A 13,968-nucleotide genomic window follows, 5' to 3' on the forward strand; every position below is an offset into this window, starting at 1 on the left:
ATGCAGTTTCTGGTCTGTGGTAATGGCAATAGATCACGAAAACACTTATTCTTGATTAGTTGGGAGGAAAATATGTGGGGCTGAAAGGCCCCAGATGAACAAGGGATAATACTCATGACTGAATTGCACAAAATAAAATTTTCAAATCTTTCAAGTAAGATTTTAGGCCTAATCTTTCAAAAACGTTCAGCATTTTGATCAAGCCTGCCTGGAGTGCCGGTTGGGCAGAGTTGCTTTGCACTTTTCTGACTACTCCATTGGTTATGATGTGCCAGGCAAGCTCAAGCAAGCACAGCTAAACACATTTGAAAGAATCTGCCTGTAGTCTCTCTTGACCAACATTCATAGACTAATGAGATACTATATGCCAGATACTGGTGAACTGTTCTTGTGGGCTTTTTTTTAACCCTTGTGGTTCTTCCGGTCTCTCTCTTGTACAGGTTATGCTCTCCAGATCCAGTGTTACCAGTGTGAGGAGGTGAAAAACAATGAATGCTCCACGCCGGAGTTCATTGTCAACTGCACGGTCAACGTGCAGGACATGTGTCAGAAGGAGGTACTGGTGAAGAAGGATGGTAAGAAAAGAGCATCTCCTGGGCAGTCCCATTCCTTTCATCATTTGTTCTTTATTGGATAGAGATAGTGGGAGAGTAGTCCCTTCTCACAGATGCTGTATCTCCGCCACAGCAGAGCGTGAGCTTTAGTCTGACGAGAGAGACGAGTGAGAGAAAGACAGGAGGTTTGGGGGATCTGTTTTGTGTCAGAAGGGTGTGGGCCGGATTAGAACCCACGCCGAACACAATATAAATGTGTTCTGCAGCTAGACCACCCCAGGCCACACCGCCTTCTCTGACACCTACCTTGCCATGCAAAACCAAGCCACACCGGACTGTGACACTTTTAACATGTGACCTAAATAAGGTATATTTCCCTCTTTCCTGTACTTCCTCTCTATCTCTGAATTCAGTGGAACTGACCTATAGGTTCTCCTTGTGACGTCAACAAATGAGATCATAAACTAGGCCTATACGTATGCCCACTAAATCAATTGGGACCTATCAAAGAATCTCCATAGATGAAGAGGCTATTACCATAGTTAATTCATAGTTTATGGCTCATATTCTTTTAATGGGATTATCCCAAAGGGTGGTTAACCCCCTTGGTTGCTGGTTGCTGTACTCAGTTGATCCATGCATAATTAAAAAAAATTATAAACTGGGTAATATGAGCCCTGAATTCTGATTGGCTGAAAGCTGTGGATTATCAGACCGTATAACCACAGGTATGGCAAAACATTTATTTGTACTGCTGTAATTACATTGGTAACCAGTTTATAATCGCAACAAGACACCTCAGGAGGTTTGTGGTATATGGCCAATATACCACAGCTAAGGGCTGTATCCAGGCAATCCGCGTTGCATCGCGCTTAAGAACAGCCCTTAGCAGTGGTATATTGGCCATACAGCACACCCCTTCATGCCTTATTGCTTAATGAGATAACACCCTTCAAATACACTAGGCCTATTGATCCTACCACATCCAATGTTATTACATGTACAGTATGTCACTTGTGATCAAATGTATGCTTTCATTTACAAGAGCATTCAAAAAATGTACCAAGACCATCATACATGTAGCTAGATTGTCTTTAGCGAGTGTTTTATGCCCAAACTATGTCTCTGAACGTGATGGTTGACAAACTTCATCACTCAAAGGCAATGATCTATGGCAATAATGTCATGAACAAATGTACACTATGTGTAATGCTGTGTAATGGTTTGAATAACCTTGAGATAAGGATTTACTTTTGTGTGAAATGCACATGCTTACAGTATATTCAGAAATCTTTTCCAGCCTCTGCACTCTTTAGAAAGGTCTTCTGAGTCATTTGATTCTAATGCGATGTTGGCAAAGGGATTCTTATGTGCTCCTGTAAGCAGATAAAATGAAAATTCATGCATACTTTTATTCAAACATAAAACCTTCTAGCAATGTTGGGTAATGAATGTGTTCCTTAATTTGATCATTTCATATAATGTCAGCATGAGACCAGGAGCCTAACTAATTATCTTTATATGCAGCAACCACAATTTATCACAAATAATTAATTTGCGAATTACCACAACATTATCGTGGAAAGAAACACTTGCATAATGTGTTTATGATATGTGAAGACGTCTGTAACATAATCCTCAGGGAAAGTTGACTTCTGCACGTGAATTGGTGTCAGCTTGGTCTCTACACATTCCTCTCCCCAACAAAGGTTTGGGGACTTGGTTTGTTAGACTGTCAGTTCTAAATGTGCATAGTGATGAAGTATGGAACAAAGCAGAGGGTTGATTAAGCTAAAGTTGTATTGTTAGTTAAGTCAAACTTAATAGCAGTAATCAGGGGCTGACGCAGGCTGAAATTGGCTACTTTTGTCTTGAAGGCTTGTCTGACGTCTTTGAGACAAAACAACAATATTGTATTGCATTTACAAATTGCCACTTTGTCTGACAGCTCATCTGTCATTATTTCAAGAGAAAGACGAGTAAATTAGAGCATTAAAGTTTTGATGGAAGTTTTAATGTGACTAGCAGTTCTCTTCCGCCTTTTATCTATTTCCTCTCTACGCTTTAATTAGAACTTTTCGTAACACTTTACTTAACGGCGACAGGTATAACGCGTTATGCCACAGTTACAATGCAATGTAAGACTTGTCGTAAGCACTTATGAACTGACGGCCTACCGGGGAACAGTGGGTTAACTGGGTTAACTGCCTTGTTCAGGGCCAGAACGACAGATTTTTACCTTGTCAGCTCGGGGATTCGATGCAGCAACCTTTCAGTTCCTGGCCCAATGCTCTAACCACTAGGCTACCTGCCGCCCCTTCTCACCATTATGACAGTTCTTTGCAGTCTGTTGTTATAAGCATCCATATATGCTTATAACAAGTACAAATGCGTATGGATTCAGTGGAGCTTGAGTCACATCTCCAGGGTCACCTTGGATTTGTTTGTGTCCAAAAGCCCAGTGTCTATTTCCTAGGAAGGAGTAGGGAGAAGTGGGAGTTGTTGAGTCCCTGCAAGGTGTTCATTCATCAGGCAGGGAGACGCAGGCTTTCTTACCACCTCCTGTGGTAAGACTAATGGCACAACAATATTTCCATGAAATCGAAACCCTCTTATTCATGTGCATTCTCTCGCCACCATATAAATCAAAGCATAGTTTTGTTACAATTGTTCCATAGTTTGAGAGCATTATGTTCTACGTCGAGATGACATTCTCAAATGTTTTATTTTGTATAATGGCTCTACAAAGGTTCTAGGCACTTAGAGGACCACCTCGCAGTAATATGACCCACTCCAGTATTGATCAGGATAAAGTACTGTTCAATTGCAAATAGCACTGAATTACAATATACTGTATGTCTCAAGAATTTCTCACTAAGCTAAGATCCTAAGGCTAATATTTTCAAATCACCACATTTTCTTGATGTGTAATTGTTATTTCTGTATATTTGTGAAAAAAGGTAGATTAGATATTGCTTTGTCTGATTTTCACAGATATTTGCTCTACGTACAAGAAAATGCACTGTGAAAGGGTGAGAGACATGGCATAGGCCAGACATAACATAAAACATACACACATTCATGAAAACAAAACAAAAATGACAGTTGAAGGACTTTTACCCCTCCCTTCCCCAGTTCTTGTGCTACCTCAGTTTGCTCCGAGACTTGGCTCAGTTTCACCAACAGTCTCACTACCACATATACCTTGACCTGCACTTCCTGTATAGCTTTGCACTATCCCTGACCGCTTCTCTCTCTCCTTCTTCAGGCATATTTTACCGCAAGTCCTGCGCCTCATCCGGGGCGTGCCTCATATCCTCGTCAGGCTACCAGCAGTTCTGCACTGGAAGGATCAACTCGGTGTGCATTTCCTGCTGTAACACACCGCTCTGCAATGGGCCCCGGAAGAAGAACCGCCCGGTCCCATCAGCCGCGACCTTTTCATTTTCCTCCCTTCTTTTGCTGCTGGTCTCCCTCACGCTGGTCTCCCTCGCTCTGACATAGACCTAGAGGCGTCCATTTGTCCCCTACTCTACCCGAAGATAACACTAGAGTATTATGACAGTACATATAGCCTACAGTGTACATAACACTACGTAGTGTATTGGCTACATCAGACTCTAGTGTCGTCTTTGGAGAAGAATCCTATACATAAGAGACTATCACAGGAGGTTGGTGGCACCTTAATTGGGTCGAACGGGCCGTGGTAATGACTGGAGCAGAGTAAGTGGAATGGTATCAAAGACATGGTTTCCAGGTGTTTGATGCCTTTCCATCTGCTCCGTTCCTGCTATTATTATGAGCCGTCCTCCCCAGAGCAGCCTCCTGTGGACTCTACAGCTTCATCTTTGGATCGGATACTCAAGAGCTTAAGACTCTTTGGAAGGATCCCTTTTTATAATCCTGGTGTTTTGAGTTTTTGAGAACTGAATGCTTGCCATTGCCTCCTTCTTCTTCGTTCATCGCTTGCCCTCCAATCACCCTTTGCTTACTCCGTAGGGTCCCTATTGGGGGCAGTGGGCACTGACCTCATCAACGTCGGTGTTCTCCTGTTTAAAGGAAGATTGAACGTGTCAGATCAATACTCCTGATGATTAGGAGTCAGACGGGATCACAGTCAGTGAGTACTCAGCAGCCGTTTAGCTGTGTGAGAATTGTGTTAACTCATCATAGATCTGAGTGTAGAGATGGCACTATCAGCTGAGGACATTGAGCAGCGAGTTGTAGGGATTTTGGAGATATACTTAGATGTCTGCATCATTTGCTACTGGTACAAGTTCTTGTTACAGTAAGTACTAAATGCTGGATCTCATGTCTTATATCATTTGTAAGTACAGATGTATGATCTTAATTTGACCAGTTTCGCACAGCAGGAAAATATTCCTACAGCAACAAATCCTACAGAAATGTAAATTATTGTGTAGATTATAATTAATGGACATTTTTGTAGGGATTGATAATTTTTTTTGATAGGGCAAACCAAGTCCAACATTTTAAAGTGGAAATTACAACTTTAGAAGCCTTTAAAAACCTTGAATACACTACAAGTTTGCTTTCCCTACTGTGCAGGAAATTCCCTGCAAAAACAGGTTGATCAAATTAAGATCCTACATCTGTATATACCCAATTACTTTCTTGGACTTCAAATATTGCTGAAAGACACAAGTGATTTGTTTTTAAACTTATCCATTTAGACGTTATATAAATCAACATATTCAATTACCTGTTATTAGCTGTAGTCATTTACAGTATGATAACAATCTGTATCAACATCCAGTTTCAACTTCAAAAACTTTTTGAGGTGTCATTCTTCAAGTAGGGAGGCAGGTAGCCTAGTGGTTAGAGCGTTAGACTAGTAACCAAAAGGTTGCAAGATCGAATCCCTCAGCTGACAAGGTAAAAATCTATCGTTCTGCCCCTGAACAAGGCAGTTAACCCACTGCTCCTAGGCCGTCATTGAAAATAAGAATTTGTTCTTAACTGACTTGCCTAGAAAAAGTATATTTGAAGTCATTCAATAGTTTAGCTTTTTAGTTGTAGAGCTTATGCAGTTCAGTTATACATAACTGATACATTCACATTAAGGACATGTCATTGCAGGGATGCATATTATAAAATGTTCTGTATAGACATGAGATATGTGGCTGTCAATGCGGGAAGGTCGGATACAAGTATTGGTTATTGTAGCTACCTGCTTAAACTGTGTAGAGGTGCTTTTTAGTGTAGTTGCTCATCTGCCACTATTTATGATGTTAGTATCATGCTCATTCAGCAGCGTATGTCCTTTGCAACACATTGACTCACGGAAGTGGAAACAATTGCTAAACGATCAGCGATCTGGAACGCTCACCACGTACGGCGTGTTGTGGAATGGATCACTTAGCTATAGGTGGAGAGTCATAGTTGATGGATACATATACTCAACAATACATCATGTACAAATACTGCTCGTACTGTTATGTCTTAGTGAAATCATATTCTCTCTCTTTCGATGGATGTTTCCTGTCTGATGGATTGCCACTCGAAAGGACCAGAGAGCACAAACACAACTACAATATTTCGGATTGTATAACATGATCCACATAAAACATTGGAGTGAGTGACTGGTCAAAATGTTTCTATTGACCCCTAAAACTGACGCCACCTCAATGATAATTAGAGTTTATATGACTACTGAATGTTGACGCGACAATGTGGAGTTAATTTGGGAGGGAATTGTACATACAAAAGAGTAAAGGACAACAGTTGCATGAGGAAATACACGAGGGGGTGTTTATTTATGTTGGCTAGTGTTTCTTTCTTGGTTCTTGTGCCATGGGCTTTTGCCAGTCATACTCAGTATTAGCTTAACAGTAGCTTTACAGTCATCTACTTTGTATGTCTTTTCAGCTGGGTCTATTGTCAATTGATTGTTTATTTATTCTTCTGAAAAGGCCGCACAGAGACCGAAGGGAAGACCATTATTTTTAAAATGCAGCATTTATGAAATGTCAATAGATTTCAGAAACATATCTAATAACTTACTCTCATTTTGATTTGATTTATTAATTGGCCATTATAATTATTGAAATGGGATAATGTATGAAGTATGTCATAATGCATCTTTCAAATGAAAAGATAGTTATTAAATGAAACGATAGCGATAATGATACAGCTTATTTTCTCCTGATTTGATGTTTATCTTGAACGTGTAAGGCATTGAACTAACAGGTAGACATGTTTAACAGAATTGTGGTATTATGGGTAATTTTTTTGATGGTCAACCTTAATTGGTCTTCTGTGAAGAGTGATTGTATATTCTGCCCATGTGAAATGCAAATAAAGAGTCGTGACAAAAAACAGTGCTTCTGAAACAGCAGCCTCACCACTCTGTTTTCAATTGACCTAAATATGTAATAGACAAATACAATATGTATAATAAGATTTTTAATGACCTCATGAGTCTTAAAATGCCAACCTCTTTTGTTGGGGAGTTAAGGCTTGCCTGTAAGTGAGACATGGGCCTAGTTAGGTCAGCCTCACACTGCGAGAGAGAGATGGAGGAAGAGAGAGAGGGAGAGAGGGATGCCCGACACAGCCGTGCCCCACGTTTAAATGAGAGACCCAGGGTGACGGAGGCTGTGAAATATCATGTCTCGGAGCCGAGCTTGAAATTTCAGTGGCCTCCAGCGGCTAGGGTTTTTCTTATTATTCACCGCCAGATACGTACTATGGACCTTGTTCAACTGATTCCACCGTCTGGAAAATGGATATCACAGGGAGATATCCCTGCATTTCATATTTCTGTAACTTCCACACAGTTAGATATAGGCTAGGGCAGAATGGAAAACATTGAAGTGGTTTCATCGATTAACGTTGACATCTTAGTGGACAAAGCACCCACCCACGCACCTTTTTCTATATAATTCTGCCGCTCCCAATTTATTATTACAGACCATACTAATGCAATAGACCTTAATTTCAGATTTTTTCTCACAGTTTTGCATTATTAGGTTTCTCTAATTACAACTACTGTATAATTGTGTTGGAATATGACGACCCATTCGTGACCACTATTAACCATGTCTTCAGAACATTGTCAGTGTTTCGCTGTCTAGCCTTGTACAAACTAGTAAGACCATTGTACTGTCTTTCCATTTAATTATAATATTTCATTTCATTTGTAAAGCACATTTCTCACACCGAAAAGATTCTACATTTTCCTCCACAGTAGGTGAGGGACTAAATTAACTGTGCCGTATAATGCTACTTTCTGCCGTCCACTTTGAGTACAACACTATCATAGACTTTACATTGTCACCAACTTCAATTATCATGCTACGAGAGGCAATAAGGAGTTCGGTGCAGAGACCAATTATAACCAAGCTGCTTCTTGCCATTCAACCACGCATAAACGGGGAAGTACACGTTTCGCTGCAGTCAGTGATGAACAAGCAGGTGCTAACAAGCACAACGATCATTTGCTTCAGGCAGGACAGAAGGTAGAGGAGGGTGCAGTGCGTGGGTTTCTCTATGGTATAACAAACTATTGATTAGCCCTTTGACGGTGATACCGCTCAAATCCGTGTGTTAGAGAGATCAGCTGTGTCAGGGTCGTCCCCTGTCTTCTTGGTGTGTGCGGTGACAAACAACCCAGTGCTGTCGTAATGTAGGCAGTGGGCAAGTCTTACACAATACTCTTTCCTTTACATAGCACTGTTTTGCCATTTAGAGGCAACACAGACGGATGTGGCTCTAAGCAATGGAGTGATATGCTATCAGATGTCTTCAAATATACCTTGATGGAGCATTTCAACACATTGCAAGTGTGACATATGTTTAAAATTGAGCCTTTAGCTTTCTCCCACTATGCATCTGTCTGGGGAGAGAGGACCAGACTGGCTCTTCATATAAAAGAGGAGAATGAAGTATAGATGACATAAATATTATAACACGGCTGGTGGAAAATGTCAGCGAAATAAGTATCTTTGGTCAACAGTCAGCAGATAGTCTGATGTGTCCTCTGCGAGCATGATTGGGCTTCTCCTGGAGTTATCAATATCTCTGTGTGTGTTTCTAATATCATATACAAAAGCCCAGAATGCCCACTTTAGAGATAGTCACCGCTGGTTTTCATTGTGACCTGATAAAGGCTGGCAAAGAAAATAAGAGATTAGAATTTAAAGCCCAAGAACAAAAACACCTAGAGAGTGGTTTGAATACAAAGCGGCCATGATTGAAAACCTCCTCTCAAATGCTACTCTACACTGTTTCTCACAATGCATCTTGCTGCTTATTTCAAGCGTCTTGGAGGGGAATGCAATTACACTAGAAGACATTGATGATGTGATTGTTATGGCTTCTCAACAAATAAACTTTCAGGCAAATAGTTTTAGGTGTTAAAACCTATTAAGGAGCCGCGCCTTTTTTTCAATTTTCGCCTAAAATGACATACCCAAATCTAACTGCCTGTAGCTCAGGACCTGATGCAAGGATATGCATATTCTTGATACCATTTGAAAGGAAACACTGAAGTTTGTGGAAAGGTGAAATTAATGTGGGAGAACATAGAATAGATCTTGTAAAAGATAATACAAAGAAAGAAACATGCAGTTATTATTTATTTTTGTACCGTCATCTTTGAAATGCCCAGGTGCAATTTAGATTTTGGTCACTAGATGGCAGCAGTGTATGTGCAAAGACTGATCCAATGAACCATTGTATTTCTGTTCAACAATTTGTATCAAGACTGCCCAAATGTGCCTAATTGGTTTATTAATTAAATTATTAATTAATTTTCAGGTTCACAACTGTGCACTCTCCTCAAACAATAGCATGGTATTCTTTCACTGTAATAGCTACTGTAAATTGGACAGAGCAGTTAGATTAAAAAGAATTTAAGCTTTCTGCCAAAATCAGATATGTCTATGTTCTGGGAAATGTTCTTGTTACTTAAAACCTCATGCTAATCACATTAACCTACGTTAGCTCAACCACACCGCGGGGGACAAGATAACATGCACTTCAGAAGGGGCTGCTGCAGGCGTAAGTGACTTAGACACCGATTCTATGTGCCTCTCTAAGGCTGAGTTTAGATTTTTTGTTGTTGTAATTGATCTTTTGTCCAATCAGATCAGCTCTGAAAAAAAGATGTGAAAAGGTTTAATGTGACTGGTCAAAAGACCAATTACTGGAAAAAAATATCAAATTTGGGCTGCCTCTGTAATTGCAGCCAAAATTACATTGTCTGTCATTGAATGCTGATTCACCAGGCCTAAAAGCCCCTTCAGTGAGACATAAAGCCCCATGGCTTCTTTACAAGCTCTGGCAAGGGCAACGGAGCCCCATGTTCCTCTCAACGTACAAAAGTAAGTCCCGCAGAGATATAAAATCAGTGCATGGAAGGCTCCAGGTGTATCGGCAAACACCTGGCACATGTTCCCAACAAAAACCTAGCAACATATAATCTTAGCTTCCTGTAAGGTGTAGCGGACCTTGAGGTCTCTGTTTCTGCCCGGTACGTTCGAGTAGCATTAATGCCTCATTAAACTCATGAGCTTTTAGATGATGTGCTTGAGGGGGGGATGAGGAGATGTCTTTCACCTCCATCATTTTTTAAATTATCTACTCTCCTTTAGGAATACGATGGTAACAATGAGCATCCACTTTCATTCACATCAACTGTCATCCATGTCTTAAGTGAGGCTTACACGCTTCCCATTTGATTGCGCAATGATGGACCAACAGTACATGTACACTGTTAATAAGTCCCAGTAGTAATATTTCTAGTAAACACACACAAAATCATAGGATGGGGCACATGTGAGCCGGAAGCAATTATGTACTCTTCGTACAGGAAATGAAGAAGATTAAGCCTCACCCGGTGGGATAAAAGCATGCAGTTAGACCCACAAGATCACAGAGAAACACAGTGCTGAACACAAGCAAAGTGGACGCTCCTGTACCTTCTCGAACAGGATCATTAAAGCAGCGGCAACTGCACCCTGCAGCAGAAAAAGTGTTGGCGACAGACAGCGCTATTAAGCAGAGAGGCTGTGTGGAAAAGGAGAGAGCCAAAGGATTGAGATATTAGGATAAGAGGGGGTACTAACTGCAGACTACAGACCTCCTGGGTTTAAGAAACAGCAAAAAGACAGAGATTATTAGAAACAACAGGGCTACCTCTGCTTCGGCCCTAATGATGTTTGTGCAAACATAGGCATATTAGGGGGTGCTGGTTGAAACGCTCTAGTTCACAGGTGTCAAACTCATTCCACGGGGGGCCGAGTGTCTGCGGGTTTTCGCTCCTCCCTTGTACTTGATTGATGAATTAACATCACTAATTAGTTAGGAACTCCCCACACCTGGTTGTCTAGGGCTTTATTGAAAGGAAAAACCAAAAACCTGCAGACACTAGGCCCTCCGTGGAATGAGTTTGACACCCCTGCTCTAGTTGATGAGGGACTTCAACTCATGTTTGATTTGTTTACTTTGTAAGTGTGTTAGCCAGGATGGCAAAAGTATTCAAATTTGGGAAGGATCGTGTACAAGGTAGTTATTATGTTTTTGGGATGGGGTAGAGGAGGTGGGTCCAAAACCATAGGGACATCATAATCACCCTACTTCTAATACTGACTTGATAGGATTATTTTGGTGCGTGGGTTTGTGATTGATCTGAGTTATCACTTCACATGTGTGTTAATTGGCATGTTTAAACCATTCATACAGTACATATCAATACATGTTTTTATGGGGGGGGGGGGGTACCAGGCTTCCGCAGCAGACTTTAAAAAAAAAATGGCATCACAAATACATGCTGTTGCATACATGCACGGTCAGGGCAATGCACAGACCTTTTGTTGGGGCAGGTGCTCCAACAAAAAAGACCACCTAAAAAGAGAAATCCGTAACCGCGGTCACCGACTCGTTGAGCAGTTATGGCTTTGATTATTTAGTTACATAAAAGCAAAACATGGCCACATCTTAAGCGCTACTTAAATGACACATATTTAATGAAAATGTAACGACGGTTTGCGGGCAGTGTGTTCAGAACCACGACGACTAAACTGTATACGTTTATTTCTTTTTTACCCAAAACAAAAGCACACTTTAGAGACTGGAACGGCATAGAAAAGGAGCATGTACTCTACACAGGTAGAGACGTATAGGAGCATGTGCCTGAACGTGGTGTACATTTACCACGGAAAAACGGGCGTGCATTATACCCTATAGTGTCTTTGCCTCGATTGCTTTGTGCTCTCAGACATCCTGAGTTACGTCTAAACGTTCCAAATTATAAGGATCAACTATACAGCCAGGCTGATCAAAACCAGCTAATTGATGAAAGTAAATGTTCGTTTCGCTCCCACTCTAAAGTGATCTAATGGGAAATAAAAAGTGTCTCAACTTTTCTTTTTCTCAAGGGAGCTAATAAAGAAAACGAAACTTTATAACAAATCTGTTTTGATTGATTCAACTGTGTTATTGGGGATGGGAGCAAGAGAGGATCTATATCATTAGGCAATGGGAAAACATTAACAAGCTTTGGGGCCTACACTAAATATATATCAAGCCACCAGAAGAAGCCAGAAGATAAAAGAGACTGTATTAATCAAAATAATGTCGGTCGGAAGAACCCTTGGTGCAATGTCCTGTCGTTTTATACTGATTAAAATAGAAGCCGGCACTTGGAATCCAATAGTTAAGCTTTATAGATTGAGACATGCAGTGATGGAAATGGATGTCTTGTAAAAAGGTAATTTAGTGTTCGTCCCAAATGGCACTCTATTACCAACTAGTGCAATACTTTACACCAGGGCCCATAGAGAATAGGGTGTAATTTGTGGCTCGCATTAATCTAGTCCAGTCATTTATCTCCTAAAGTAAGATGCCACAGCCCAGCCTCACATTCAATTCGCGCATATATGTACAAAATGTATTTCAGCAGATTTCGTGCGTTTTTGTGCATTTTTGGGGTGGTTCAATTCGTTTGAAAATACACGAATTTCTGTGCTACTTAATTCGTGCGAAAATACACAAATTTCTGTGCTACTTAATTCGTGCGAAAAGACACGAATTTAACCAGTAGGCGACACACAAGCCGTTGCAACAACCATAGACGCGATCGCCTGTATTTATTTATTTTACGTTATGAATATATAGATATTTTGTCTTTTTTTAACCATTTAACCATAAGAGGTTATATATATATTGTCTTTATTTAATCCCTATTAAAACATTGTGGTTTTATGCCTATATGTACTGTTTTCGATTTTTCTGAACAGACTTTTCAGGATAGAATGAATGTAAGCAATGCATGATGGTTAATGGTGTTTTATTCGGTTGTAGTTCCATGTATTTCTTAAAAAATAAACGTGTAAACCATTTTTATTGAACAGAATGTAACTGAAAATACAATGGCAGCCTTGCCATTGTCCATCAATAACAAAACATTTTTTTTTCGTATAACATTTGGGGAAATGTATGCAGTCATTGTAGTCTTACATTTTGTTGGCCAACCAAAATTACCAAAACGTTAACCCGTAATAAGGCTAGGGTGGCTGAGTGTAAATACATGGCTCTGAGTGTAAGCACCTTTTCACTAGAAACGTTCTTGTGTTCAAATTACCGTCAGTGCGAAATAGCTAGAAAGCTTTCGTATTTCCACTTGGCTGCACCTACGGTTACGATAACGATAAATCAAGTGCAATACCTGCGTCGACCTGTGTCGAGCAGCAAAACACCGGAAAGCTTCTAGCCTACCGTAAAGTTACAAGAAGAACAAGAATAGTTACCTCATCCGGTCATGTGACACTCTGGATGCCCCCTAAAAGCAATTTCAACCGTTTTGAAAAATGACGCCTGGTAACCCCCAAAAAATACCAGGTGCATGAAAAGTTTGGACTTAGAATATTTTTTGAAAACCTCCATAAATCACTCAGGCCATTGACTCGAGAAGAAAAAACATAAAATATTTTCCAGAAGAAAAAACAGATTATTTTTTGAAAACCTCCATAAATCACTCAGGCCAGCACCCATTGATTTGGGGCGGTAGTATAGCGCTCCCAGAGCGGGTATGGAAGTCTGGATCCCCCCTAAAAGCATTTAAGGCTCTGTGTGTCTTTAAGCACCATACTTTTTCACTCCATCCTTGCTGTGTGTGTGTGTGTGTGTGTGTGTGTGTGTGTGTGTGTGTGTGTGTGTGTGTGTGTGTGTGTGTGTGTGTGTGTGTGTGTGTGTGTGTGTGTGTGTGTGTGTGTGTGTGTGTGTGTGTGTGTGTGAGAGAGCTTTTCTTTGACATCTGTTTAGCGAAATTACTGATTTACAGTTCATGAGGGTTGACCGATTCACACATTTAAAGTTTTGGAAAGATCTGACTTTTTTAAACCTTCGAAACAGCACCTATGACCCCATTTTAAGGCACTTCCGGTTGGCA

At 40.5% G+C, this 13,968-nt stretch overlaps 1 protein-coding gene across 1 annotated transcript; it reads left to right on the top strand.

Annotated features, from left to right (window-relative positions):
* On the top strand, positions 1-4,058 carry LOC120033201 (ly6/PLAUR domain-containing protein 1-like). Its single transcript, XM_038979485.1, has 3 exons — positions 1-19; positions 441-575; positions 3,823-4,058. Exons 1-3 carry the CDS (start codon positions 1-3, stop codon positions 4,056-4,058), a joined length of 390 nt encoding a protein of 129 aa, XP_038835413.1.
* The last annotated feature ends 9,910 nt before the right edge of the window (positions 4,059-13,968 follow it).

The sequence above is a fragment of the Salvelinus namaycush genome, chromosome 40 (genome assembly GCF_016432855.1).
Source record: "Salvelinus namaycush isolate Seneca chromosome 40, SaNama_1.0, whole genome shotgun sequence".
Lineage (NCBI taxonomy): Eukaryota > Metazoa > Chordata > Actinopteri > Salmoniformes > Salmonidae > Salvelinus > Salvelinus namaycush.